This window comes from Aethalodelphis obliquidens, unplaced genomic scaffold (genome assembly GCF_003676395.1).
Source record: "Aethalodelphis obliquidens isolate GAN/ISIS:26980383/991018 unplaced genomic scaffold, ASM367639v1 scaffold44, whole genome shotgun sequence".
NCBI lineage: Eukaryota > Metazoa > Chordata > Mammalia > Artiodactyla > Delphinidae > Aethalodelphis > Aethalodelphis obliquidens.
In genome coordinates this window covers 2,043,663-2,070,669 of record NW_020837988.1, presented here as the reverse complement: position 1 = coordinate 2,070,669, position 27,007 = coordinate 2,043,663, and the positions used below count along the sequence as shown (strand labels likewise).

The following is a 27,007-nucleotide window of genomic DNA, read 5'->3' as shown; positions in this document are numbered from 1 at the left end:
ACGCCATCAGACATGCTTTCAACTATCATACATATTTTTTTTAATTTATGAGGAAAAAAAGAATCTATTATATTTTCCCACATAGTTCGCATTTCTGTTGCTCTTCCGTCACTCCTAACGTCCAGGTTTCCCTTTGGTAGAATTTGTCTTCCATCTGAAAAACTGATTTAGCATTTCTATTAGAGCAAGCCTGCTGGCAATGAGTTCTCTTCGTTGTTTTTTATTCGTATTTCCTCATCATTCATGAAGGATAATAATTCTAAGAGGGGATTTTGAAATTGTCTAACTTAAAGTGCTCATTTTACATATGAGGAAAATGAAGCCCAGAGGCATCAGATGATTTGCCCCCGTGTCACCGAGCTGCTTATCGCCTGAGCCAGGATCGAGGTTCCTGCTTCCTGACTCCCAGCTCAGTGCTCTTACGTTGCCTCAATTATTTACTTTACACTGGAAATAAAGTTGTGCAAAAAGAGCTGGATTATTGCATACTAGTACAAGAAAAAACTGTACAATTATCATTTTTTAGAACTGAGAAGGACCTCAGAGACGACTCATATCTGTGCTTCGTGTTTCAGATGGGGAAACCGAGGCCCAGGGAAGGTAATGCAGCAAAGCCGTGACTTTTTAGAGCAAGATCACACTTTTAGAGAGCAGGCACTGGGGCTCCTTGTTTATTTGTGTTCCCTAGTAGTGGGGATGGATTGCGCTGGACCAAACTAACTTATACCCCTACTCTCTCTCTCTCTCTCTCAACTTTATGACACAAGTCAGAACGCCAGCCCTGGGCAATGCATCCCAGCTGGACCGTTTGGAATCAAATCTATAACTCTGCTCTCATTAGCACTATCCTCTCAACCAATGATTCCCAAACTTCAGCGTGTATCAGAATTGGACCTCAGTGTGTGCAGAACCGTATGAGCTGGTAAGAATCAGCTTATTGAAACTGCACATTCCTGGTCCCACTTCCAAAGACCCCGATTCACTAGATCTAGGGAATGACCCTGGGATTTACCTTTTTACAAACACTCCAGGTAATTCAAATCCACAGGCTGCACTTTGAGAAATCTCTGGCCTGTGTTGAGGCATTATGTTTTGGTCATGAACAGAAAACTCTGGACTTTCTAGCTCAGAATAAGAGAAGACTGAGTCCAACACCAAATCAGTATCAGTTTTCTGAATCCCGCTCCGTTCTGGATCTGCCATTGACAGTAGTCTAATTGCTTCTCTCCTCTCTCACTGGTTTCTGAGACAGCAGGTAAAGGTAACGTTTTCCTCATACACATCTGTACAGTAACAAAATCTCTTAGGGACACAGATGTCTGCAGTTAGCAAAGTTATTTCATTCTATGTCTCTTACCTATTGCTCTTTCAATAGGTCCATCAGGATTCCTAAGGTTTAGATATTCTAACTAAATATAATATTTAACATATTCTGGTGTCAGATCTTAAAAGTCCTGATTTTTTAAATTTTATTTTTATTTTGGACGCGCTGCATGGCATACGGGATCTTAGTTCCCCGACCAGGGATCCAACCTGTGCCCCCTGCAGTGGAAGCGTGGAGTCTTACCCACTGGACCGCCGGGGAAGTCCCAAAAGTCCAGATTTTTTAAATACTCTTTTTCAAACCACGTCCCAGATACCTGAGCACACACGGACCCACATATACAGGTATCATTTATTCCACAGGTGTTTGCTAATTTCAGCTCCATGCCTTCGATGTAAGAGTTCCTATGAAAGCAGGAAAAGGAGGGGGAACACGTCGGCCCCGTGCTCGTGGAGTTAGCGCCTCGTGTAGAAAACCAACCACACAAACAAGAAACAACTAGTCGTGTTTTAAGTAACATATGAACATGTGTACAACAGAAATTAGTGCAACCGTCACAGATTGAAGAGCTCTTGTGTTTAAATGTTGACTGTTGTTTTCATGATTTAATTCCTGGAAATAGAGGGCTTGATATTTAGCTAGACTGAAAGGAAACACAAGTGCCCTTTGCGTTTCCTCCTCCTAATTTCTGCCGTGGCTCAGATCCCTAGCCTGCTCAGGGACCTCTGTCTTCATTGTCTCCTGGATACAGGCAGATCTGGTTTCTCTAATAACCATAAGAGATGCTTCAAGGGAGGAACCATGTCTTGTATTTCTTCTTCATCTCCTACAGGGTCCCAAGTTGTTACTTTATTGTAACCAATAGTTCAGCGCCTCCGGGACACCAGGCTCTGTGTGAGAGGCTACAGCTGCAGAGGTATAGCCTGAGATCCCTGCCTCCAATGACTTCCCTTCATTCCTTCTGCAAAAACTTCTCAAGCATTTCCCAAGTGATAAGCCCTGTCCTCAGAGCCCCCAGTCCTTAGGTACCAGCCTCCGTCTACACTTCAGGAGGTCAGGCTCCAGCGAGGAATGCAGATGTGCACTGGATTCGACTGCAAGGGCTGCTGTAACTAAGGGCCACAAGCTGGGTGGCTGAGACAACAGAAGTATACTGCCTCACAGTTCTGGAGGCCAGAGTCTCAGATCAAGGAACTGGCAGGGTTGGTCTCCCCTGAGGGCTAGGAAGGCAGATCTGCTCCATGCCCCTTCCCTAACTGCTGGTGGTTTGCTAGCCATCCTTGGCCTTCCCTGGTTTGTGGAAGCAGCACCCTGATCTCTAACTTCATCCTCACGTGGAATTCTCCTTATGTGCATACGCCTCTGTGTCCAAAGTCCCCCTTTTTATAAGGACACCAGTCATACACTCTACTCCAGTGTGACCTCCTCTTAACTAATAGCATCTGCATCGGCCCTACTTCCAAATAAGGTCACCTCTGAGGTATTAAGAGTTAGGATTTAAACATATAAATTGGGGGGGGGGGTACAAAATTCAAACCATAAAGCAAATAAACCACTAAACTCAACATGAGGGACACAGATGAGGCTGGGGAGGAAGCCAGGGCCCAAAATGTGGAGAGTCAGAGCAGGAGCCCAAGGGAAAGGCTCATTTCTGGGAGAAAGAAGGAGAGATTTAGACAAACCCTGAGGACAGTGACCTCTGCCTGGTCAACTCTGCCTGTAGGGTTTCCACTCTCCCACCCCAACCTTATTCACACTTCCTATCTGCCTTCCACACGCCCTTTTGCCCTTGACCTTTGTAGGGCAGGGAAAACACGCTGCGATGGTCCCTACTTGAGTCAGGAATACTGTTTCCTGAATCGAGCTCATACAAAAGATTCTACTGAGCGAGCAGGACCCCGCGGGTGCGCAAGAAGTGAAGTCATAAGACGTGTGATGGCTTCGTGGCCACGTCCTCTGCCAGCCCAGACACGCAGCCTAGTTATTACAGATGCAACACTGCCCCACGCCTAACTTCTTCACCCTCTAGCATGGATGCCTAATCAGACACATCCGGAGCTGCAAAGTTTCTTAGAAACTGGAGACCAGTTCGAAATGAACTGCAGAGAAAAAGAAGAAGGTGGTTCAAAAAAAAACCCCTAAAAATCCTGCCAGCGTACCCAGCTGAGAGGAGCAGCTGGCAATAGTATCACCTCGGCACTGCTCACTTGGACTAGGCATTTCAGGCCACTACGTTGTGTTGCTGACAGTCGTCCCTTTTTGGCATCTTCCTTTTCAGTACTTTTCTATTTTTGTCCCACTCACCGTCTCGAACCTGTCCCGGTGTACAACAAGAACCAAGAAGTAATCATATTTCTGGCAAACACATCTTTCACACGTACCACGTGCTATTCAAAGCAAGTTACAGGTTTTAAGTGGCTCACGCCACACAATAACCCTGTGGGGTAAGTTCTATTACCATGTTCCCTTACAAATGATGGGGATGGCAAAGGCCACAAGGATCTCCCGCCGAACCACAGGAGCAAGAACTCTGGTCTGAACCCACAAGTCCAAGTGTGTCTGAGGGTTCTTGACTCCAGCAGGGAAGGACGGGGTTAAAGACCGGGGTCCCCAGACGCGGGAGGGAACCGCTGCTGCCTGGGCGGGCAGCTCGCTCAGGCGAAGATGCCTTTCGCTCCACACCCAGCAGGCGGGGGGTTTCGGTGAGCACTTCGCCATCCCACCAGGTCATTAAACAGAGGAGCCCGGAGTTCAGGGCCAGGCAACTGCCTCTCCCTCTTCCTCAACGGGAAAATGGAGTGGGGAAGTAGAAGTGACCTCACAGGATATCGGGAGAAAGCCTGAATCATGTGGGCGGACCCGCCTTCACACCCAGCTCACCGCAAAAGTTCGGAGTGGGGTCATGCGGGCGGAGGTGGACGCCCCCCTCCTTCGCTGCAAGACAGATTTCCTCTCGGTACAGTGCAGGCGCAGTTGGCACCAAACTCCCTCCAAACAGGAAGTCGCCAAGATGCTAGGTGGAACCGATGCCTTTTTTTTAAAGGTCAAACTTTTTCCTTGGCTAAGCGGCTGTTTCCCGAGCGCCCAGTACGTGCCAAGCACATGCACACGACACGCAGTCCTTATGGATCAAGTGGGTGCTCTGCGGGAAGATGCAAAGAGAGAAAAGACCACACACGCGCGCGCGCGCACACATACACCTGGCAAATCTTAGAGGAGAAAGGCTTTCCGGGAGCTGTCTTGTTTTCTAGGAAATCAACATGAAAATCGAAGGTCTCGCGCGCACACCGCGGGAGCCCCACCTTCCCCGCACCAAGCGCCCAGCCTGAGCCCCGGGCAGGGCAAGCGGGGGTCCCGGGCGAGGGCGGAAGGCGCGCGCGCGGCGGGGCGGGTGACCAGGTGGACCGGCAGGGCCGGAAGAGGGCTCGGAGTTGGCTGGCGGGCGGCGCCGGAGGCAGGTGCCAGCGGGAGTGGGCGGGGGCGACCCGGCGTCACCCTCCTCCGGGGGCCGGGCGCGCACACCAGCTCGGCCCGCGGAGCCGGGGGCACGGGCGTCCCCGCCGCCCGCAGGAGGAGCCCGAGCGGCCGCATCCTCCGGAGAGACGCCGCTGGCTCCGCAGCCGCCCTCCCCCTCCTCCGAGAGGCGAGCGCCGCCCGTCCCCGCGCCCCGAGCCTCCACCTGCCGCGGACTCCCGGGCTGCCGGGCGCGGGGCAGAGAAGGTGCGAGAAACAGGGGCCCGGGAGACAGCGGCTCTCGGGGACCGCTCCGCGCAGAGAGGGGACGCCCTTCCACGCCGCCAGCCCCCGCGCGTTCGGCGCCCCGGCCCCGAGTTCAAGGGCCACCGCCCTCGGAGGGGGCTCTCCGCGCGGGCAGCGCCCCGTCCCGGGGCTCCGGCGCCTCGCCCCAACACCACCACCCCGCGGCGGGGCCATGCCGGGGCTGCGCCGGGACCGCCTGCGGACCCTGCTGCTGCTGGGCGTGCTGCTGGCCGCCGATCTCTACTTCCACCTCGGGCCCCGGGTACGGCGCCGGCTGCGGCCCCGGGAGCGCCCGCCCGGCTGCCCGTGCGCCCACCGCGCCGCCACCTCGGCCCCTCGGCCGGCCGCGCGCCACGTTCCCCCGGCCGAGCCGGACGGCGGCGGCCCCGGCTCCAAGCTGCGGGCCCTCTTCGCGCACCCGCTGTACAACGAGCCGGAGAAGCCGCCGCTGCTGGGGCCCGAGGACTCGCTCCTGGCCGGCCCCGAGGCGCTGCGCTATTACCGGAGGAAGGTGGCCCGCTGGAACAGGTGAGACCCCGCGCCCCGGCGCTCGGCCCCCGAGCCGATCTCCGCGCAAGGAAGAGCTTCTGGGCAGCAGCGCCAGCAGGAGGTGCTCCCAGCTCCTCTCCCCGCGAGCCCCTGGGGGTCCATCCTGAGCCCCTTCTGTTCCCCGGGCCATCTCCCCCCTCTTTCTCCTGGCCCTGATGTGGAAAGCCGCTGCCGGACTTCGGTTTTCCAGAATGAGGTTCCCCAGCAGAGCAACTCGAGAGAGAGCTGCTTCGAACCCGGCACCTACCTCTAGACCTGGGCGCCTTCCACAAACCGAGGCTACACCCGCCACCCGGCTCTTCCCCTTTGCTTATTCCTCTGCCCGGGGTCAGAGATCACGAGAGGTCAGCCGGGCAGAAAGTCAGTGGTCAGTTTCCTGAAATGGTCGCCACGCTGTGCAATTTACAAAGTGGCTTGTCCCGTGAGAGTTACGACCTGCAGGCGGTTTTATTATCGTGGGGATTTGGGCACGGGGAAGATAAAAATCTACCTGGGAATTTTGTTTAAATCCAAGGCAAAATATAGAGGGAAAAAAATGCCAAACATATGTAGGCTAATATTAAGAAGGATTTTGTGTGTGTGTGAAAGGATAGGGTGGGAGGGTCCTTTGGAGAAGCTGGAATGGTCAGTTCTGAGGTCCCCAGCTGATGACAGAAGGCCTTCATAGGAGTTAGGACTCTGTTTTGAAGTACACACTGGTCTACAGATCACTCAGTCCACTTTCGGACCGCACCCATCACTTTTCTTAATACAAGAGATTTCCAGATGAGATGTCTTTGCTGGCTTTATAGCCCCTCTGGAGGATGGGTAGACATAAACGTCTATGGAAGGTCAGCGCTAGCCCAGTTTTACTGCTCGTTACTCTGTAGTGCTGAGACTGACCAGGGGTGGAGGGGGCCTTCAGAAAGCAAAAAGAAAAAAAAATGAGAGTTACCGGCTGAAGTCACTGTGGTGCGTTTCAGTTGCAACTGGCTGATGATTTTGTATTAAAAAGAAAGTGGTTCTCGATTCTCTTGCTGATTGGACGCAATAAAAAGGCAGTTTGAGATTGCTTCTCAGGCACTGTCATTTTCGATATTACCTTTATTTCGTCAATAACGTGCAGACCAGTGAGCTAGAAGTTTTGCCCTTGGAAAATTATCCCCACATCCATGGAGGATTTGAGGAGGGACCGTGGGAGAAGTTGCTTGCTTTTGTCAATGTCGATCAATAGTCACTTAACTCACGTTTCTGTGGCCTTAACGTTACTTTTGTCCTTACGGAGAGTTGAAGGGAATATTTTGGAAGAAAAGCGAAAGTCGTTCTCACCCATCTGTCCTACAGAGTTTTGAGCTTGATTTCTGTGCCATTACATGTCAGAAAAACACATTTACTGACCAGGAGTGATCTTGGGCATTTAATGGAGGTTTGATGGGGACTGGTGACCTTGCTGTATTCGGCGCTAACAGAGCAGTTTCGTGTGGTTGGTTCAACGTGACAGTTGTGATACCTACTCATCACTACCTTTTAATACTTGAGATCTCAAGTGAGGTTTGTGGGCTATAACAGGAGGGGAGCTGCACTTACAAGTGTTGAAACCGGACCCCAGAGGCAGAGAACCTTCACCCAAACTGCAGTGTAAATGTCAAGGCAAGGATTTTAATACGTGTATATACCAGGGCTAAAAATGGAATGTGGAAGACTCATTAGCCAGGGTGCATTGGAATTGCACTCAAAGTTCTATTGTGAGAGATAGTCACTCATTACCTTAAGTGAGACAGCGCCCTGACCATGTGAGGACACATAAAAAGTACCTGCTGCGATGTGCAGGGCCAACCAACGCTCCAGATTTCAGTGCAGACAATCAGAACGAACAAAGGAAAGGGAAAAAAAGGAAAAAAAAAACAACAGGGAGTGACCTTGCCAATTGTTTCCCTCTTGCACAGACAAGCCCCCCTTGTTTGCAGCCACAACCCAGCCAGTATTGAAAAGCCAGGCCTTTCTAGACATATGTGGATGCCACCCTACCAGTAATTACTTAGCATCATTAACTGCTATCCAGAATAATTGTAGCAGTAAACCAATCTGCCTCACTGGGAGAGGCGCAGGTAATAAACTAGCCAAATCAGCATTTCCTCCCCAGTGGCCCAGAGGAGCCCGTTAGTCTGAGTGAATGATTTTTTTATTTTAAACCACCACACTGATAAGTACTGGTATGAAGTCAGAACGTATCTTTCTATAACTTGAGCTCGTCACCGATAGGAGTTAGGACACGGCCCGCCTTTTCCTCCGCAGCACGTCTCTTTTTGATTCCAGTGGCAGATGGAGCTGATACACTGTTTTGAACGTTTCAGGTTCTCGATCGGTATTTGTTCACGGGGTGTCAACATGTGGTTGACACGCTGGGTAGGGTGTGCTATCCTCGTGCTGTCACGAAGCTTTGTGCAGACCTCCTCAACGAGCTGCTCTTCCCTCCCTTCCTCTCTTTTCCCCCTCGCGATGTAACTAAGTGCAATCCAAGTTAAAGATGCAGTCGGGGAAAATGTCTCTGTCGCGCCATCGGCCGCTGATCAGCGAGCGGTCCAGCACGTTCGGCACCTCTCTTGACTAGAGAAGAGAGCACACAGGGAGCCCGGGAAGTGGGGTCGTCACTATTTCAGACCTTAAACCAACAAGCCAGATGAAGCCTTTTCCTTTCAAAGCGGTGGTGGAGGGCAGCGCTCACCTGGAGCCCAGGTTCATGCTGTTGCTGCCCTTACATCTTAGAGGCTGAGCTCTGGGTTCCTTCCCCGCCCAGCAGCTGCCCGAGCCAGACAGCATCTGTCCTTTGACATGTCAGAGCCGGTCAGCTTGGCTTGGCCGTTTGCCCTCATATCTTTGGTCGGTTCCTCTGTAACCCTCTGGTCTGACAGTCAAGGTCAGACAGGGTCATGCCTGCCTGGTGTAAGAACTCCGGCAGCTACAGCACAGATGCAAGTTTGCCACTCTCTGCTTTTCTTTCTCGACCTCATCCTCAGGTATCAAGAAGGTTATATTTTCCTGCACTTACCGAGTCAGCATTTCTCAAACACGTGTGTGTACCTGTGTCTTTCCCTCCATCGGATGCCCCTGTCTTCCGCCTTCACACCTCCACTGCTTGCCTTCGCTGAAGAAAGCCTGGCCCTGAGTCTCCCTTTGAAAATCACAGCAAAGAGACAGCTTTGCAAGAATGACAGCTGTTTGAGGGAAGTAAATTGGCTCCGGTTTTTCCCGGAGAAGCTATGAGAAGATCCAGAAGCCGAAGCAGTTGTAGGAGAGCGGCAGCAGGTGGCGGGGCCGGCGGCGGGGGGGGGTGGTGATGCCAGAGAGACGGGCAAGAATTCAGCTGGGCATGAGCGTGGTCTGGTCTAGGAATTGCTGGAGAAAAAGCTTCTTCTCACCGTGGCATCCGGGGAATAGAAAATAAAATCTCTTTGTTCTCATCCCCTCCTTTTTATCTCTTTCCACCTTATCTCATGCTGGCCCGAGATCGTTTGGAGCGCAGAGTTATTGAGAACAGGCAGTTCAGCTCACAGAGCAGATAAAAGCCCGGGGTCTCACTCAGGGGTGCCGGCCATTTGACATTCACCCAGAGTCAGCAGGACCTGGACCCCTTGTTCGATTCTTCTGCCAGTGATGCCAGGCTGAGAAAGGAAACGAGCCTTCTGGGATTTGAAGAGGGGCCTCAGCCACCACCTGTGTGTGGCTAGCAGAAGGAGTGGGGATCTGGACTTCCATTTCTCTTTTCTCCCAATTAGAGCCTTGCTTGGCCGGTTGGGAAAAGCTGTGATTTTAGTGGTTTCTGAATCCCTGGATTTGTAGCTGGAGGAAACCTCTCCATTCTTCTCAGAGCCAAAAGCTCCAAGCAGATGGTTTCAGAGAGAGCTCATCCAGAGGCCGTTTCCAGGTTCCTGCTCCCTCATTTCAAAGCTCAGTTCTCATTGCAGTCAGCTCGGCAAAGACCTAAACCAGGGAGGGTACCAGCATCCATCCAAGGAGGACGGCACTTCCAGTCTCCAGCTGCATCAGAAGGAAGCCCGTCGGCCAAGAACTGGAAGATGCTCACCAGCTGTTCCACTGGTCCCAACCGCTGACAGCCCCCTTTTACCCCAACCAAATTCTCATCCCTCTGGGAACTCCACTTGGTAGTTCTTTGCATGCAAATCCTCCTACCTGAGACATGCTCGGTAGGTGCCAGGTACTTGATGTACACTTGCTAACTCAGGCCTCACAATTTCCTGAGAAGTAGGTGCAGGATTCCAAGATGCGCTCCCTAGAGGCCAGGCCCTGGGTGTACACACACCTCATTATCCAATCCAGTGCTCATCTAGGTACTGCAGTAAAGGGAATTTACAGATGTAACTGAAGTCCCAGACCAGTTGACCTTGGGATAGGGAGATGACCCAGGTATGCCGGACCTAATCACATGAGCCCTTTAAAAGCAGAGTTTTCTCTAGCTGGTCAAAGAAGAGGAGGTCAGAGACTCTGCATATGACAAGGGTTGGATGTCCCATTGCTGACTCAGAGATGGAGGGGCCATGTGGCAGGAGAGATGAGTGACCCTCAGGGTCTAAGATGGACCCCAGTCGACAGCCAGCCAGGAAACAGGGACCTCAGTCCTACAGCCACAAGAAATGAATGCTGCCAACAGCAAGAGTGAGCATGGAAGCAGATCCTTCCCCAGAATCTCCAGGCAAGAACTCTGCCTAGCTGATGACTTAACTTCACCCTTGTACAGCCTGTGCAGGGAACTCCGTCGCGCTGAGCTCGATTTCTGACCTGTAGCTCGGGGAGCTAATCAGTGGGTATTGGTTAAAGCCACAAGGTTGGAAAACTAGTTCAGCACTGTGTTTACTTCATTTTATGGAGGAAACTGGGGATGGGAAGGTGGTCATAACTTGTCTTCTTAAGTCAGGCAGCTAGCAAACCTCAGGCAGCCTTTGCACCCAGAGGGTCTGGCTCTAGAATCCATGCTCTCTGACCAGCAGCTCTCGCCCTCTGCATCCTTGGACGTCCACGGGTGCTCGCTTTTCCGCTCCTGGAAAGGCTTTTCCGACTACTTCCACCCACTCTGGTCCCTCCCTGACTAGACTCATCTCTCCCTATACCATCACGTTAATTGTTATGACCGTGCAGCGTCATGGCAGCTGTCATGCGAGCATGAATGACCACGTGCTCCAGGCATGAACATGGTGGCACGAATACATCTGTTTCATGGTTCCCCGCAGGGGAGAGCCAGAGTAAATGTCTGTGGGACAGATAATGGGGGACAGACGACCTCAGGATTTGGGGGCCCTTAGTCAATGGCCTGCGCCCCTATGGGAGAGAAGAAGCCTCGAACAAAAACAATCTTAACCGTAAAATTATCCCACCCATAACCTGGCTCTTCCTCCCTATAAAAGGCAAAGGCAAAGCCAGCCTGCTGAGACATCCTGGAATTTGGATCTGGGGTGCCCTCCCTACCGCAGTAGCGTAAATAAAATCAATTTCCAAAAAAAAAAAAAGCCCTGAAGGAAAGCTGAAAAGGTGCCGTTTGCCAAGAAGAGAGAATTGCCTCAGCTCCCTGAACTTTCTGAGGAGGAGCCGCCAGAAAGTCACTCATTCAAGAAAAGTGGGAACCACAGAGAGACCCTGACTTAGCCGGAGCAGTCCCCACTCGCCCCTTGGGAGGTGCGGACCTGTGTTTTCCTTGGGATTATTCATTAAACTGGAGGGCGATGAGAACCTGTGGATCCTGCTGAAGTCGGCCTTCGCGTGGCTAAAAGCCGAGCGACGATTCTACACAGCTGCAGCCTTAGTGGAGCAGGAGTCCCTGGGAGTAAGGGCGTCTGCGTACCTGTCAGTATAGGCAGGCACACACACATATGCCTAAGGAAAACCGTAGTGCGGAAAAAGAAAAGGCCTAGTTCTTCTTATGGCCTGCCACTTGGCAGGATGTCCTGTGGTTGAAACGTGAAATCGAGACAGAACCGAGCTTGAGTGCCTCGGAGATGCCAACATCCAATACTGTCGATCCCTGGAGGCTGACCTTGGAAGCCAAGAACTGGAGACCGCCAGCATCATCGGGCTGGAGCGAGAGGCACAGTAAGAACCAGAAAAGGGCCTATTTTATCAGATTCTCTGGTAACCAACCAGGTAAATTTGGGGAGTCACAGGGGATAGAAAATAGCGCAGGACTGTGGTTCCCAAGAAGCCAGGAACCTGTAATAAAATTCAGCACAATGTGGAGAGTAGAGAGAAACTTGAGGAGTCGTTGGCACAGGGGCAGATGAATTGAGGCGCTGGACCGTAAAAGACAAGATGGCCTGGGGGGAGATGGGAATTTAGACAGCGTGGGAGAGGTGGATGGGTTAGAAAAGAGCTCTGCTGGCAGAAGAAGACCAGAGCTGTTCAGCCCTGGGAAGTCAAGTTCAGCTCTCAGAGAACAAACTTGCCTTCAGCTGTCTGTACCTGGGTCAAGCTCTGTAGTTCGTGGGTAAGTACTTTTCGTGATGCTCACCAAAACGGAGCCTGGGGCTCCCCTCGTGGTGCAGTGGTTGAGAGTCCGCCTGCCGATGCAGGGGACACGGGTTCGTGCCCCGCTCCGGGAAGATCCCACATGCCGCGGAGCGGCTGGGCCCGTGAGCCATGGCCGCTAAGCCTGCGCGTCCGGAGCCTGTGCTCCGCAGCGGGAGAGGCCACAGCAGTGGGGGGCCCGGGTACCGCAAAAAAAAAAAAAAAAAAAAAAATGGAGCCTGTATGGAGGGACAGATTGTCCTTCTGGCCAATGCAGTCATCCCGGTTTCGTCAGTTTCAGTGGGCTTTTCTATTTCTCTGGTTCATTTTCTTCAGTGGCTGATGAGTGACAAATCCTGTAGGGAAAGTGTGTTTATCTGCACTCACAGCCCAGCTCATGATTTTTCACTCTGAGTTAAAGAATTCTGCACAACCAGCGGCTGCTTATTTATGCCTCTTCTGTGCTCCTCTTGGGCGCTCAGAGATGCTGGGGGAAGTCAGACTGACCAGCCACAACTCCATCGTCAAGTCAAGCCCTGATTAACCACCCTTTCGTTGCAGGGGGTTTTTTTGTGTGTGTGTGTGTGTTTTTTAACCGGGGTCATCGGATCCTACTGAGTTCAAGTGATGAGGTCTCTATTTCCCTTAAGTTTTATGCGTACTTTGCTTTCTGTGCATATGTTTATTTTCTTAGGAAACAATACATTGTATTTGCAAAGTGTTGCCTACACTCATCAGAGTACTTTGATGTCACATGACAGAAACCCAACTCCCACCGACGCAAGCACTTAAAGGAAATGTAGAGAATCAAGTAACCAAAATTCCGTGACGTCAGCTGTCTCTACTCTCCCTACGCTTAGTTCTTCCTCTTGTTGTAATCCCCTCTTGCGGTTTCAAGCCCCCAAAACCCTGGGACCAGAGAGAGAAAAGGGCTTCTAAAATTTCCGAAAAGAAAGACCCTGGGCAAAGCCACTGATTGGCCAGGCCTGGGGATACGACTAGGCTCTAGAGGGTTATGATTGGTCCAGTTCTGAGGAGCATGCCCAGGCTTCAACCAATCACTGACGCTGGGGAGGTGGAGTCATTGGAAAGTCTCCACTGAGCTCTCCATTCAAGCCACGTGGCTCAGTGTGGGAAGAGCAGTTCCCCCAAACCTGGCTGGGTGCCCAGACCTCAAGTGACCCAGAAGAACTTATGTGACCAGAGTGATGCTAGAAAGTTTCTCAACTTGTGCTTGCTGCATTTTTAAAAATAAATTCATTCGTAACAGATTCCTAATGTGCAGAACTTTTACACCAACCGTTAAAATTACCGCAAGAAGATAGGAATCTTTATTTATTTGGGCTTTCTCTTAAATCAGCCGTGCTCTCTTCATGGGAGCCTAAAGAAGGAATTCCTGTGGACCCATTAATGGGCTAGTGTCTCTTTCTCCCAAAACTCAACTGAGAACCAAGATGCCTGAGTGTTAATCCCAAGAGAAACACTTACCTTCTCCAGGCCTATGTTCCTCCTTTTGACATGAAGAGGGTGAGTCTGTGGTTCCCAAAGGCTCTGACAGCTGTTTTCCAAGCTCTGCACATCTTCAACCAGGATTTCTTCTGAGTGAACATATGGGACAAGCATTTTCCCAGTGTGTCTCATGAACTTCCAGGGTTCCTGGAGGTGCTTCACAGGTTCTGCAAATGATTGATTGAATTTGCATTTTGAAAGTATATACTTTAAGGCAATCTTGACGTAATACGAGAAAATGCACACCTGATTGTGTTATGCACACTGTAGCACCCTGAGCCAGCCACGGGTAATTTATGTGGACAGATGACTTTCCTCCCATCTTTGTTTCATTGAGGAGTGTCCTGACATTGCAAGGAGAGCTGTTAAAAAACTGTCTCCTGTCCCAATGACTTCTGTGTGTTTATCAGGATTTTTTTACACTCTGCTCCCAAAATAACATGCAGAAATTAAGTGGGTACTGAAATAAGACTATTCTGTCCTCCATTCCCCCCCGATTTTGAGTGCTTGAGTCCATAATCCTATTATCCCTCTTGTTCTTACTAGCTTTTAAAAATAATTTTACATATTTGACCATATAAATTCAGTTTATACCCAAAAGTTATAAGTTTGACCTATTTTATCCATTGGGGATTCTGTGTAAGATTTCTTTTGAAAAGAAAGTCCCACTTCTAGAAAAAATTTGAAAACCCCTGATTTGGCAGATACAGAAATAGAGTAGATTCCTTTCCTTTTTTCCTAACATCGATGTGCCTGCAACCCAAGCCTCGTGCCCCCCTCGTCTCCCAGCCCCAGCTGTTATCACTCATTCTCTCTGATAACCAGGCCCCCACCATGACTTTGCCAATGCTTCTGGCCACTCGAGCATAAAAGAGCAACTTTTAGGTCCTGTGTACTCTCTGCTTTTGTTTCCTAACAAATCACTCCAATACTTAGTGACTTAAAACAAGAACCATTTACTTAACTCATGATTCTGCAGGTGAGCGATTTGGGCTGGGCTCAGTCAAGCAGTTCTTCTGGACTCTGCTGGGCTCCCTCTGGCATCCGTGGTCTACCTCTGGGATGTACTTCCTCCTATGGAGTCCCGTGTCTAGGACCCGGGCTGAGATGCTGATCACGGCTCCACGTGGCCTCTCATCCCCCAGTCCAGCCAATCGGTCTTGTTCACGTGGTAGCAGCAGGGTACCGAGGGAGAGTGGAAGTGTGCGTAGCCTCTTGAGGTCCTGGCTAAAACCTGATGAATGTCACTTCTGCGACATTCGATTGGCCCCAGGAGATCCAAGGCCACCTGGGGAGATGCAGCCACCATGGCCATCGAAGTGGAGGTGGTCTGCACACCTTAGTCCTCTTCTAGTGAGCAAAGGCTTGAGGGTAGTCTTTTCTCCTGGTGAGTTGTTGGGTGCCGGACAGGCAGCTCTCAGGGGTAAGACCCCTTCCTGGGCGTCAGTGGGAAAAATAATATAACCCTTCACAAATCCAGTGAAGCTGCTGTGGACCGAATTGTGTCCCCACAAATTGTGCTGACTTAGGCTCGTATCCACCTCAGTTCCCCGGGGCAGGGTGCCGAAAGCCATCTCTGAAACTGTCTCCCTCCTCCCGGTACGGTCCTTCCAGCCTCTAGAGGCCTCTCGGCCTCCCTGACTCCCAGACAAGATGGACTCAACCCCTTCCTTGGGGCCACGTGTTTAGCTCTTCAATTATTCTCTTTTCAACCTGTGTATTTATGGATAGACTTTAAGTCCACCTTCTTCTGCAGGCCATCTTTGAGGTCAAAAGCTGAAAACTGGCCCTTTGTCTCTCTTTGCATTCCTCCTGTAGTAACTCTAATCCTCCCCAAGGCCACAGATGCTCTGATTGAGTGGAATGAGTACACAGCATCCTCTCACAAGGATGTTGTGAGACATCCTTGTTTTGTTTGTTTTATAAATTTTTATAAATTTTTAAACACTTTCATATTAACCAACCTTTTGTATTAACCAACATAATATTTAGAACAATTATGAAGGTTTGTTCTTCCCTATCAGGTGTATTAAGAGCCTGTATTTTATAAACAAATTTCCAAAGGCCATTATCTGTCCATTTATCTATAAGGGCATCTGTGAAAATAATTGTTAATATTGTTAACACCATGAATAGGCAGAGTCCTTTCTACTTCCTGAAGCTCTTTAAACAGTCTATAGTTAGTTCATTACTGAAAAAGATTGGGCTTTACAGCCAGTAAGAGGTTGACCGGTGTACCCCCATGGAAAGATGTCCAGTCAATCCATATTTTATTATAAAGCAGTATCCCCTGGCATTGCCCCAGGCTGGCGAGGCTTCCGTGAGCTCCGTGTGGGACCCCTGATGAAAAAACTCGGCAAGAACCACAAGCGCTGCCTTGTCCTGAGACCCTCAAGAGGCCAGACCTCTCAGAGAACTCTCCACTGAAATGGACAAAAACGCCGTCAGTGCAACTCGAGGCCCTCAAAGCAACACATGGAAAAGTGTGTGCTCCCTGTTTATTATATCAGTATGTTATTATAATATAATGGTGAGAAGCTGAGATCTTCTCATGCAATTTGCTATTAAAAAATTAAATATGCCATCCAGGATGGGTTTTCTATGACAGACTTTTCTGCCTCAGTAACCTGGACCCCTTTCCGGGATCCCTTTATGAGCTGCACAGCAACAGCTGGATGCCTGACACATCCCACTTCTAGGAAGCTGGAAGTCAAGTCTTTAAGCCATCGGATCTCTTGGCATTTCCTGAGCAGGGTCTAAAAAGAGAATTCAGTCACTGTATTTGTTTCCTAGGGCTACCGTGACAGATTGCCACTGTTTAAGTCACTGTTGGTGGCTTGAAACAACGTAAATTTATTCTTTCACAATTCTGGAGGCTGCGATCTGAAATCGAGGTGTGGGCAGGGTAGCAGGCCTTCCAGAGTGTCTATGGGAGAATCCATTCTGTGCCTCTTGCCACCTCTTTGGCTGCCAGCATCCCTCGGCTTGTGGCTGCATCACTCCAGCTCCGGCATCCTTGATCACATAACCTCCTCTTGTATCTCTGTCTCTCTCCTCTAAGGACACACGTCGTGGATTTAGGACTCACCTGGTAATCCAAGACAATCTCATCTCAAGAGCCTTACTTACCTCTGCACACGCTCTTTTTCCAAATAAGGTCACTTTCACAGGTTCCGGAGATCAGGTCACAGACATCTTTTGGTGGAGCAGCGTGCAGCCCGCTACAGTCGTGTGTTATGATGACCATAAAGGCCCTGCAGGTGCCATTTTATTTTTATTTTTTTAAAGAGACTTTTATCGTTTACCTAAAAGATTTACATAAAAAGAGTATTTTATCGTTTACATTACAGATCTTGCTTTCTCTGCTAGAGCTTCTGATAGGCATTCAGGGCAGTGCATTTAGGATGAAACGCTCGGCGGTGCCTGGAATGTAGGTCGTCAGGCTTGTCATTCGGAACAGAGACATAGACCTAGTAATTAGCTGAACTTGGACTTAGGAACAAAGGTTCTTTACGAAGGTCGCGGAGTCAAACGGGATCAGTGAGTGAACTCAAGCCACGGACCTCTGTCCAGAGAGGGGCCGAAGGGTCGGGAGCAGCTTGGACTCTCCTCGGACAATTCTTTTGGACCTGCTGTGACAGGTGAGCCAACAGGTAATCAGTGCATCAAAGCCATGTGCCGTGGAATGCGACTGCAAAATGTTTGGCTGGAAAAATATTAAAAATAGATGATAAGCCAATGCCCACCTTAGGTATTAGAAAACCATCAATAAAGCAACCATTGGATGCCTAATGTGAGCAGTGTAACCTACCAGGGGCCCCTCTGGGTTAAACTCATTGCAAACTGTACACCCCAGGTAACTGGATGAGGTGGCGTTCTGTTCTGTGATGGGCTGTAAATCCATTGAAAGGTCTGGGGGGTCAGCCCAAAACGATGATCTTGGATTTACAGCAGTTGATCTGCAGACCTTCTTTTTGGCAGGAACCAAGCTAGCGGTCTGTTTAGGCTACTTGTAATTTGTGATATTACAACCACTTTATCTGCATCTATGAAAATGCTTCTTCCTCACTCTCCGGGCAGGGGACGCTGTGCCTAACGCACCCAAAATGGTTTTTTTATTATTAATTAATCTGTTTATTTATTTATGGCTGCATTGGGTCTTCTTTGCTAAACACAGGCTTTCTCTAGTTGTGGCGAGCGGGGGCTACTCTTTCGTTGCGGTGCGCAGGCTTCTCACTGTGGTGGCTTCTCTTGTTGCGGAGCACGGGCTCTAGGTGTGCAGGCTTCAGTAGTTGTGGCTCGCGGGCTCAGTAGTTGTGGCTCGCGGGCTCTAGAGCGCAGGCTCGGTAGTTGTGGCGCACGGACTTAGTTGCTCCGCGGCATGTGGGATCTTCCTGGACCAGGGCTCGAACCCGTGTCCCCTGCGTTGGCAGGCGGATTCTTAACCACTGTGCCACCAGGGAAGCCCCCCAAAATGTTATTTACTCATTAAGGTATAAGTAAACAACCAGGTGGGCCAGAACATTGGAGCCCACTGGAGATGATCTGCTGACTCTTTTCCTTCAGGTCAACTTGCAAAACTGCCCACTCAGAGAGATCTTTCCCGCCCCTCCAGCATAAGGGATCCCAGGACCCTCTCTTACCAACTCCTGCTTTATTTTCATCAGGGCTCTTAACACATGCCCTCTTGTCTATTGATACGCTTTGTGTATATCCTCATCAGCTTTTCAAGGAGGGATTGAATCGAGTGGATACAGCCATGTCCTGATCCCCAGAACATGTCACCGTTACCTCTTGGAAAAAAATTCTTTGCAGATGCAGTTAAGGATCTTGACGTGAGGAGATCTTGCTGGATTGTGTGGGTGGGCCCTAAATCCTACAACCCGTGTCTTTGTAAGAGAAAAGCTGAGCGAGATTAGACACAGACAGAAAAGGAGGAGACTTTGTGACCAAGAAGGCAGAGGCTGGAGTGATGTGGCCGCAAGCCAAGGAACGCCAGTAGCCACCAGAACGGGAAGAAGCAGAGGATGGATTCTCCCCTGCAGCCCCCAGAAGGAGCAGGGCCTGGCCCACGCCACGATTTCAGACTCTTGGGCCGCAGAGCTCTGAGAATGAATTTCTGTGACGCTTCCGAGTTTGAGGTCATTTGTTAGGGCCGCCACAGGAAATGAACAGAAGGCGGGATGCTGTTAGCTTCTTGGGCAGTGTAACCCCGGGCTCTAAAACGCTGCCTGTGTATAGCAGGTGCTTACTGAGTGTTTGGTAAACGAATGAATAAGGGAGCATCTCGGAGGCTTTGCAGTTGGGCAGCTCTGGGTTTCAATCCTGACTCTGCCTCTGAAGCACTGGGAGGCCTGAGGCTCATTTCCTCCCGCCTCTGTTTCCTGCCCTGTAAAGTGGGCCGCATACCTACCCCTGGGGGTGTCGGGAGGGCAGATTGAGGTCACGTGTGTAACACACGGGGCAGGGCGCCTGCTTCCTGCGGCCCTGAGTCGCCAGTAGGTAAGGGAACACTAGTTAGTTATTGTGGTATGCTCCGTATGGGTTATCTGATAGCCACCAACAGCCAGCCGCATTCATCGATGTTTGATGCCCAGTGGGTGGAGGAGAGGAGGAAGAAACAGCCTTTGTGGTTCCCAGACGCCAGGGAAAAGCACCCGTGCTTCCAGCCCAGCCCCTGGCCTGCCTGGCCTCAGCCTCAGCTGCTGCTGCCAGAGAGAATGTGCGCGTGTTCATCTCTCCGCAGTCACTTTGACATCAGATACCCAGAGCTTGTGGGCGGGGGAAGACACGGACCTGGGGCAGCCTGCAATTAGTCTCCCGACGTCAGAAATTCTATCCCCACGTACGTGCGTGCGCACACACACACACACGTACACACACATCTTCACACGCCTCCACACACACAATACATACACACACATCCACATGTCCACACACACACGTACACACATACGCCTCCATATACACACAGGCACGTGTACACACGTATCCACATGCATCCACACACTCGTATATACACACACACCTCCACATACACATGTACATATGTATCCACATACATCCACACGTACACACACATCCACACACGTACATCCACACGTACACACACATCCACACACACGTACATACATCCACACACACTCATCCACACATACATACACATCCACACATCCACATACACATGTACACACACATTCCTCCACATACATACATACGCGTGTACACACGTACCCACATACATCCACATGTACACCACACATCACACACACAGCCACATGCCTCCACATACATACATACACGTGTACACACACATCCACACGCACGCCTACACACACACGTACACACACAGCCACACATATACACATCCACACACACACACATACATGTACACACACTACATGCACACACACATACACATGTACACGTACACACATCCATACACGCACATCCACACACGTACACGTCCACACACGTCCACATATACACACACACGTACACACATCCACACACACGTACACACACACATCCACACGCCCCACACACACACACACACACGCCCTTCTGAGGGGAAACCAGCCAGCTAACGTTCCTCACTGACCTGACAGGAACCCTCCTTTCCCTTCCTCTTGTCTCCTTTTCCCGAGGCCTGTACCAAGCCAGCTAAGCAGGGCGCTCCCCGCTGGCTGGAGGCCTTTCCCCTGGCCCCGCCTCTGCTGAGCTGGGGGCGCGGACCCTCCCTCCGTGCGCGGCGCAGAGACGACCCACTCCCCGGACCGTCTCCTTTAGCCTCAGAGCTGCCCCATAAGAGAGGCGCTGTAGTCCATCCTCAGATGGGAGGCTCAGACCAGCTGGGTCCCACCGGAACCCAGACTTCCAAGGCAGAGGTGCCGCCTCCACACCGACTGTGCCTCACGTCTTAGGTCGGATCCTGGTGCACTTTCAGCGCAGGAAGAGTAGTGGGCGGCGATCAGAGCCCCAGCCCTGCGAGGCCCACAGGTGGGAAGGGCAGAGCTGCTTCCGGTCCTGGACTCTGCAGGTGGGGACTGCCGTGGTCCTTCCGGAGACGAGGTTGTCACGAAGCTCAAAAGCTCTACAAAGAGCCCAACTTGTCCGTCCTTATACACCGTAGAGCTGCTCTTCATCTTTAGACTAAAGTTTTGTTTTTTACCGTCAGGGTAAAAAGCTTTATTGGAAGAATCTCTCACCCATGTCCTGATTCCAGGCTTGGGTTTAATCACAGGTCTGCCGCTTCTTAGCAGGGTGACCCTGGACCGTTCACTTGGACCGCCTTCATCTGGGCCCCGAGGTAACAATAATACTGACCTTCTGCGGAGCTCCTGGGAGGCCTCAAAGAGTTAAAACTGCAGAGTGCTTCGGACAGCGCTTGCTGCAGTGTAAGTGTCAGGGGAGGGTGAGCTGTGTTCCTTGTTATTATTCAGACCTGTGGACCCCTCTGGGCCACTGGCTCTTCTTCCGCCTGATGTTTGTTCACAGGGACAGAGGTCCCCGTGGCTCCCACACGTGGGATGCTCTCTGACGTGCCCCTCCCCATTCCGTCCGCTCCAGCTCGGAAGCCCTGATCTCTGGGCAGGGCTTATGCCACCGCCAGGCCAGAGCTGTGGTTCTGGGACAGCAGCATGGGGCCAGGGACCCAGCGAAGCCCGGAGTGAAAACAAGTGGCCCATTGCGACACAGCTCCAAGAGGAGAAAGCGATTGTATTTCAGCCAGAAAGCAAGGGGTTTGTGCCGGGAAATCAGCCCGTTTGGCAAAATCTCACTGAAACCTCCGTACAGTTATTACTTTCTCAGATAAGCAGGTTCCGAGTTTCCGCCACCACCCTGATGTGTCAGCAGTTTCCCTCAATGTTCTCGACGCACCTTGACAAAGCGTCTCCGTCTCTGCAGCCTCCGTGGAAGGGCAGAAAAGGCTTAGGTCAGAACCCTGGCTGTTCACTTTCTCCTTTTCCATGGACCGTGTTGCTGCTTCCACTGTGCAGACCTTCCTTTCCTCCTCTGTGGATTGGAGGAGTGATGTAGTCACAGGGCTTCGACAGCACAGGGAGAGAACCCCCAAAATACATTTGCAGGAAGCTCTTCGCAAATGCAGAGATCGATAGTATTAACTACAACGATGCCTCCTGCGTTAAAGAAGCAGCACAAGGCTATGGGAGAGGCGTCGGGATCCAGGGGCGTCCCAGCCCCCTCACAGCTGGGGGGACCCTGTGCCGAGTTCCAGCCCATGCGATGTGAGCTGAAATGATCTACTTCCTGGCCAGAGCCTTTAAAAGCCGGGACCCAACCCCTCCAGTTCCTCTCGTTTGTAGCCCCGCTGGCTGGGAGACCACAAGCGGGGGTCTTGGTGTGTCCATCCAGCTGACCCCTGAGTCCCTCTGTGGAGCAGAATCCCCACTGACTGACCTTCGTTAGAAAAGCAGCACAACTAAGAGAGAAACCTTTGCTGTGTGAAACCACTGAGCTGTCAGGACCATGTTGTTTCTCCCCAGAACCTGATTTTACTCTCCAAATGCAAGTGTCGAAGACATGTACCGAGGATTCCTATTTCTAAAATCACATCCAGTGGGACTCTAAGCCCGTTTCCCGTGAGGTTGGTTGGAAATTCAATCTCAGTCGTCAACTGGGGTTCCTTTCCCTAGACCCCCTAGTGTCGGGGGAATGTCCTTAGGGTCTTAGGGAGCAGAAGGTGTGAGGTCCTCATTCTGTCACCTGGTCTCGTGCATGAGGGTGGCAGTGCTGCTTTTGTGGCGAGCTCGGGCACGGGACTATTTGCTGCTGCCTGAAATGCGCCTTCCCGCGTGCACCGCACAGCCGCTTCCCGCCACCTAGGGTCACCTCCAGGACTCACCACCCCAAGCCAACTTTCCTTTCCTGATCTCAGCGAATCTGCCTGTTTCCTTCTGCCTGCACTTCCCTCCTCTCTCCCCTGTCTAGCCTCTCCCTTTGCTGAGTTTAGGCTTTCCGAAAATAAAACCATTTCACAAGCCAGAGAAGGAGTGGGGAAGCCTGTCTAAATGTCTGCCTGGTCCTGGATCATAAACAGCCCCTAAGACAAAGAAACACGAAGTCCGGCCCCTTCTTTGAATAGAGGTGGGTAAAATTCCACAAGAACAAAAACCACATTAATATCTCAATAAATTAACCTACCCCACGGGTGACTTCTCATAGGCTCGGGAGGAAAAGAGGCCAATGATCCGTGTGTAAATCAGATGGAAAGATAACACCATGCAAATTAGCGCCAGCGCATGGGCCAAGGACTTGAAAGAATTTAACCTGTGGGGAAGCCACCAGGAAGTTTGCCTACAAACCATGAGAATACGTGCCCCCAGCCCCTGCAGTCAGACCCTTCTCTCCTTCGGATGCCCACGCCTGGTGACAGGCGGTAAGGCAAAGGTCGGACACTTTTGAAAAGACGTATGTTCCGGTCAGCGTGTGTTTATTGAAGGACCCAGCGTGTGGATTTAGTCTCCTCTGTTCTCAGCCCACGCTGAGCGCTGCCTTTAGACCTCAGCTCTGCTTTTCGCACTCGGGAAAATGGTGGAGGAGAGGGAGGGTACACAGCCATCCAATTCCAGCGTCAGTGTCATTTGCTAACTGTGTGTGTGTGTGTGTGTGTGTGTGTGTGTGTGTGTGTGTGTGTGAAACATACACTCGTCTATTTTAGGTTGCACAGTTGGAAGAGGAAAGAACCAGGATTTAGTAGTGCCTCCTTTGCAAGTAACATGTGTGTTGGTATTTTATCCATATGCTTGTTAGGTCAGTAGAAGCCTGACAACTAAATGATGGCTGACCCACATTTGTTTTTGTTTTTTTTTATACAATTAAATAATACTTAAAGTTTTTGCTGTGCAGAGGATCTCGGAGGAGTGTAGGAGACCCCGAGGAAGGCTTTTATGCTGTCTGTGGAAAATATTAAATTGTGCAGAGACCAGAATCAATCATAGCAATTTTCAGGTCATTATCAGAGGATTAAGTGCCTTCTGTGCTCATGATTCTGTAACTCCAGCCAGGGGTTTCTCAACCTCAGCACTACTGCCATTTGGGGCAGACGATTTTCTGCCGTGCTAGGCTCAACAGAAAATTAAATAAAAGAGGAGAATGCATTAGAAGATGTTTAGCGGCATCCGTTAGCACCCCTCTCCACCAACTGCGACGCAAAAATGTCTCCAAATATTGCCATCCGTGAGGGGTGAGGTTGCCCCTAGTTGACAACCTCTGGTCTACACCATGGAGGCCGTATCCCATGGAACAATGTAGTTCACAGCTGTGGGACCTTGGCTTTGTGAATGGTCATGTCGTGATGAGGTTGAGCGTTCAGTGTTAATGTTTCTCAAAATGTGTTGTGCGCCACACAGAATCCAGGGCGTGTCGTCATGGGCTCTGTAAAGGGAAGGTTTAGGAAGTGTCCTCTGCACAGGAAGCCTGACTGCAGGACTTCTCAGAGCCTTTACTGCCTTTATGTAACTCCCAGAGAGGCTGCAGTTTGCGACTCTTGCAGAGCAAGTGACGTGTGTTAGTTGCGCAGGTGCTTTGCTTTGTGCCCAGGACCGGAATCTGGGAAACGTGGCCCAGCTAGAAGTTCTCTGCTAGGTCCCTACCTCGACTCTGGGGATCCCTTAGACCAGGATCTAAGAAGACCTGCCATCTTCTCCAGGATGTCCAGTCTGCCCTCATCTTCGGCGATAGGTCTGGAAGTTGTTGCAAGGGTGGAGATGCAGGTCTCACTGAGACCATAGTCCCAGCTCCGGGAGTGTCCTCGCTCATCCAAAATCAGCAAGGTCTGTTGACGGTTGCCAAGACATGGAAACAACCTAAGTGTCCATCAACACATGCATATGTGTATACGTATACACAGTGGAATATTACTCAGCCGTTAAAAAGAACGAAATTTTGCCATTTGCAGCAACACGGATGGACTTGGAGGGTATTATGCTTAGTGAAATAAGTCAGACAGAGAAAGATAAATACTGTGTGTCATTTCTATGTGGAATCTTAAAAAACACGACAAACTAGCGAATAGAGCATAAAAGAAGCAGACTTACAGATACAAACTAGTGGACACCAGTGAGGGGGACAGTATGGTTGGGGGGGGAGTGGGAGATACAAACTGTCGGGCGTAAGACAGGCTCAAGGATGTATGCACAACACAGGAAGTACAGCCAGTATTTTGTAATAACTGTAAATGGAAAGTAACCTTTAAAAATTGTATAGAATTAAAAATAAGTAAATAAATAAATTGGATAAAAACCCAGCAAGGTCTGAGCAAAACGGGCAAGTCTAACCACTTTGATAAGACCAAGAGAAAAAAAAAAAAAAAAAGATCACATTTTGGGTCATGGGGACCGAGATTCCTCACTTTATCTCGGATTTCTGTGTGAGTCCAGCAAGTCCCTTTGTCCCTATACCCCCAACTCCACTTAGTAACGTCTTCCACAGTAGCCAGCCCCCAGGTGAGTGGAAGTTGTCTCCAGCAACGCTCCCCCGCTGGATGGAGCTCTGGTGGCATCACGTGCCTATGGGTCCCTCTCCCTGGGGACGAGCTGGGAGGTCAGAGGGAGCCTGCGCTCGGCGCCAGGAGGAGGGCGGAGGGCGGGGCGGAGGCCCCAGTGTGGAAGGCACGTCAAGTGGTAACGCAGAACTTGACCTCAGAAGCCAACTGGCCAGGTTCACACCTGTGTCTGCTCTGGGGTGGCACTCTCCAGCCAGATGACCTTGAGCTAGCTCACCCGTGCCGGCCTCCTTGTCTGTGAGATGAGGCCGACGGTGCCCCTGCCCCCTCCGGAGGGGGAGGAGGGTCCTGAGGGGTGGGCACGGAGCCCCGTCGGTGTTGGCGTGATGACTCCACGTGAGAGCAGATCTGGGGACAGCCATGAGGAGCGGGCCAGCCATTGCCATGGCTCTCGTGTTCTCCTGGGAGCTTGTTTCCCTGGCCAGCCAGGTCCATTTAAAGGGCCCAGTGGGCAGCCACGTTGCAGAACTCGGGATGGGATGGAGAAGCAGTAGCCTCTCTCCAACCCATTAGCATCCACTGCCCCCCACCCAGTGACAGCTCCTGGGCACGGGGGCGTCAGTTCCACTGAACCAGCTCCTTATTCACAGGAGAAATAGGACAAGACAAAGGAAGACTTTTCCAAACTCGTCACCACCCAAATGAAGCAACTCTGGGAAAATGTTCTTTCTAAGACCAATGTCAGGCTAAGAATATTGAAACAGACCCGTGGATCAAACAGATGCACAGATTGAGGTCGAAAGCCGAGTCCCTTAGAGGCTCACTGTAATGCTTTTATAATTTTCATCATGGCAGAGTGCTTTTGGAAATTCATAAGATGAGTAAGATAATAAATAAGTAACCTTATGAGTTCCCTTCTAACAGAGATAGAGTTCTAGCGCAATGCCTGTGTTCAAGAGATTCTTGCCCCCCCCCCCCGCCCCAAGTTTTGATACTAGTATTTTGGAGTCTGATGGAGTTTTTGCAGCAGGAAAATTGTTCAGGCATCTAAGAATCAGTTATTTATAGAACATTTCCTGCGCGCAGAGCGTTTTGTCAAATGCTAAGGAGGATGTAAAAATCTTAGGCAGGCTCCGGCCCTCGAGAAACGTAGAGCTCTGTTTGGAAGAAAACCCACATGGCTCTGAAATCTTTCGCTGTCGCCGCATCTCCTGCCCAATGCTCCAGCACAACGACCACTCAACTGAGTTTCCAAAAGAGGAAATTTTGCCCGAGTGCCTGACAACCCCGCCTCCCTCCGGCTGCTCAGGCTGCTGGGAGCAGACGGTCTGGGCTCTGTGAACCTCCACAGATGATCCGTCCTAAGCCAGATGATGGGGTTCGGGGAGCCCCATCATACTTCTCCACCAGGCGCGGCATCTCCCCGCCATGCTGGGAATGAACGGCTCTAAAAAACAAGCAGGGGGTCAATCAATTAGAAAATAATTAATGGATTTTCACCAGATTCCTCCCCAGGGGACCTCAGTGTGAGCCCTTAAAGCAGAGAGTATGTCATCTCTCATCACAGCTTCATAACGAGAGAATGTAGCAAAATATAGATTCTCAGGCATGCAGCTGAAATGGCTCTCTGCCTGCCAGGGCCTGGCCTCGTTGCTTTTGGCAGGGAACGTGTGTCCAAATGCCAAAGAGAGACTGGTTATTTCAGCCGGAAAGGACAGAAATTAATTCCCAGGATCAGTTCAGTCTGTCCTGACTCAGGAGAACCAGGAAATTTACGAGATGCTACGGTTAGAAAGAAGGAAGGACGGCAGGCAGGATTTCTGGAAACTTTAGCATTAGAGCGGACATACGCTATCCAGAAAGCATGCACGTCAGCTGCCCTTGAGGACGCCTGTGATTCCCATTAA

The 27,007-nt window shown here is 50.8% G+C and overlaps 1 protein-coding gene across 1 annotated transcript in view; it reads left to right on the top strand.

Moving 5' to 3' along the window:
* The first annotated feature begins 5,255 nt into the window (after positions 1–5,255).
* FAM20A (FAM20A golgi associated secretory pathway pseudokinase) overlaps positions 5,256–27,007 on the top strand; it is a 47,494-nt gene continuing 25,742 nt past the window's right edge. The window contains exon 1 of the mRNA XM_027080506.1: positions 5,256–5,611. Coding sequence (XP_026936307.1) covers positions 5,256–5,611 — 356 coding nt within the window. The remainder of the gene's footprint in view (positions 5,612–27,007) is intronic.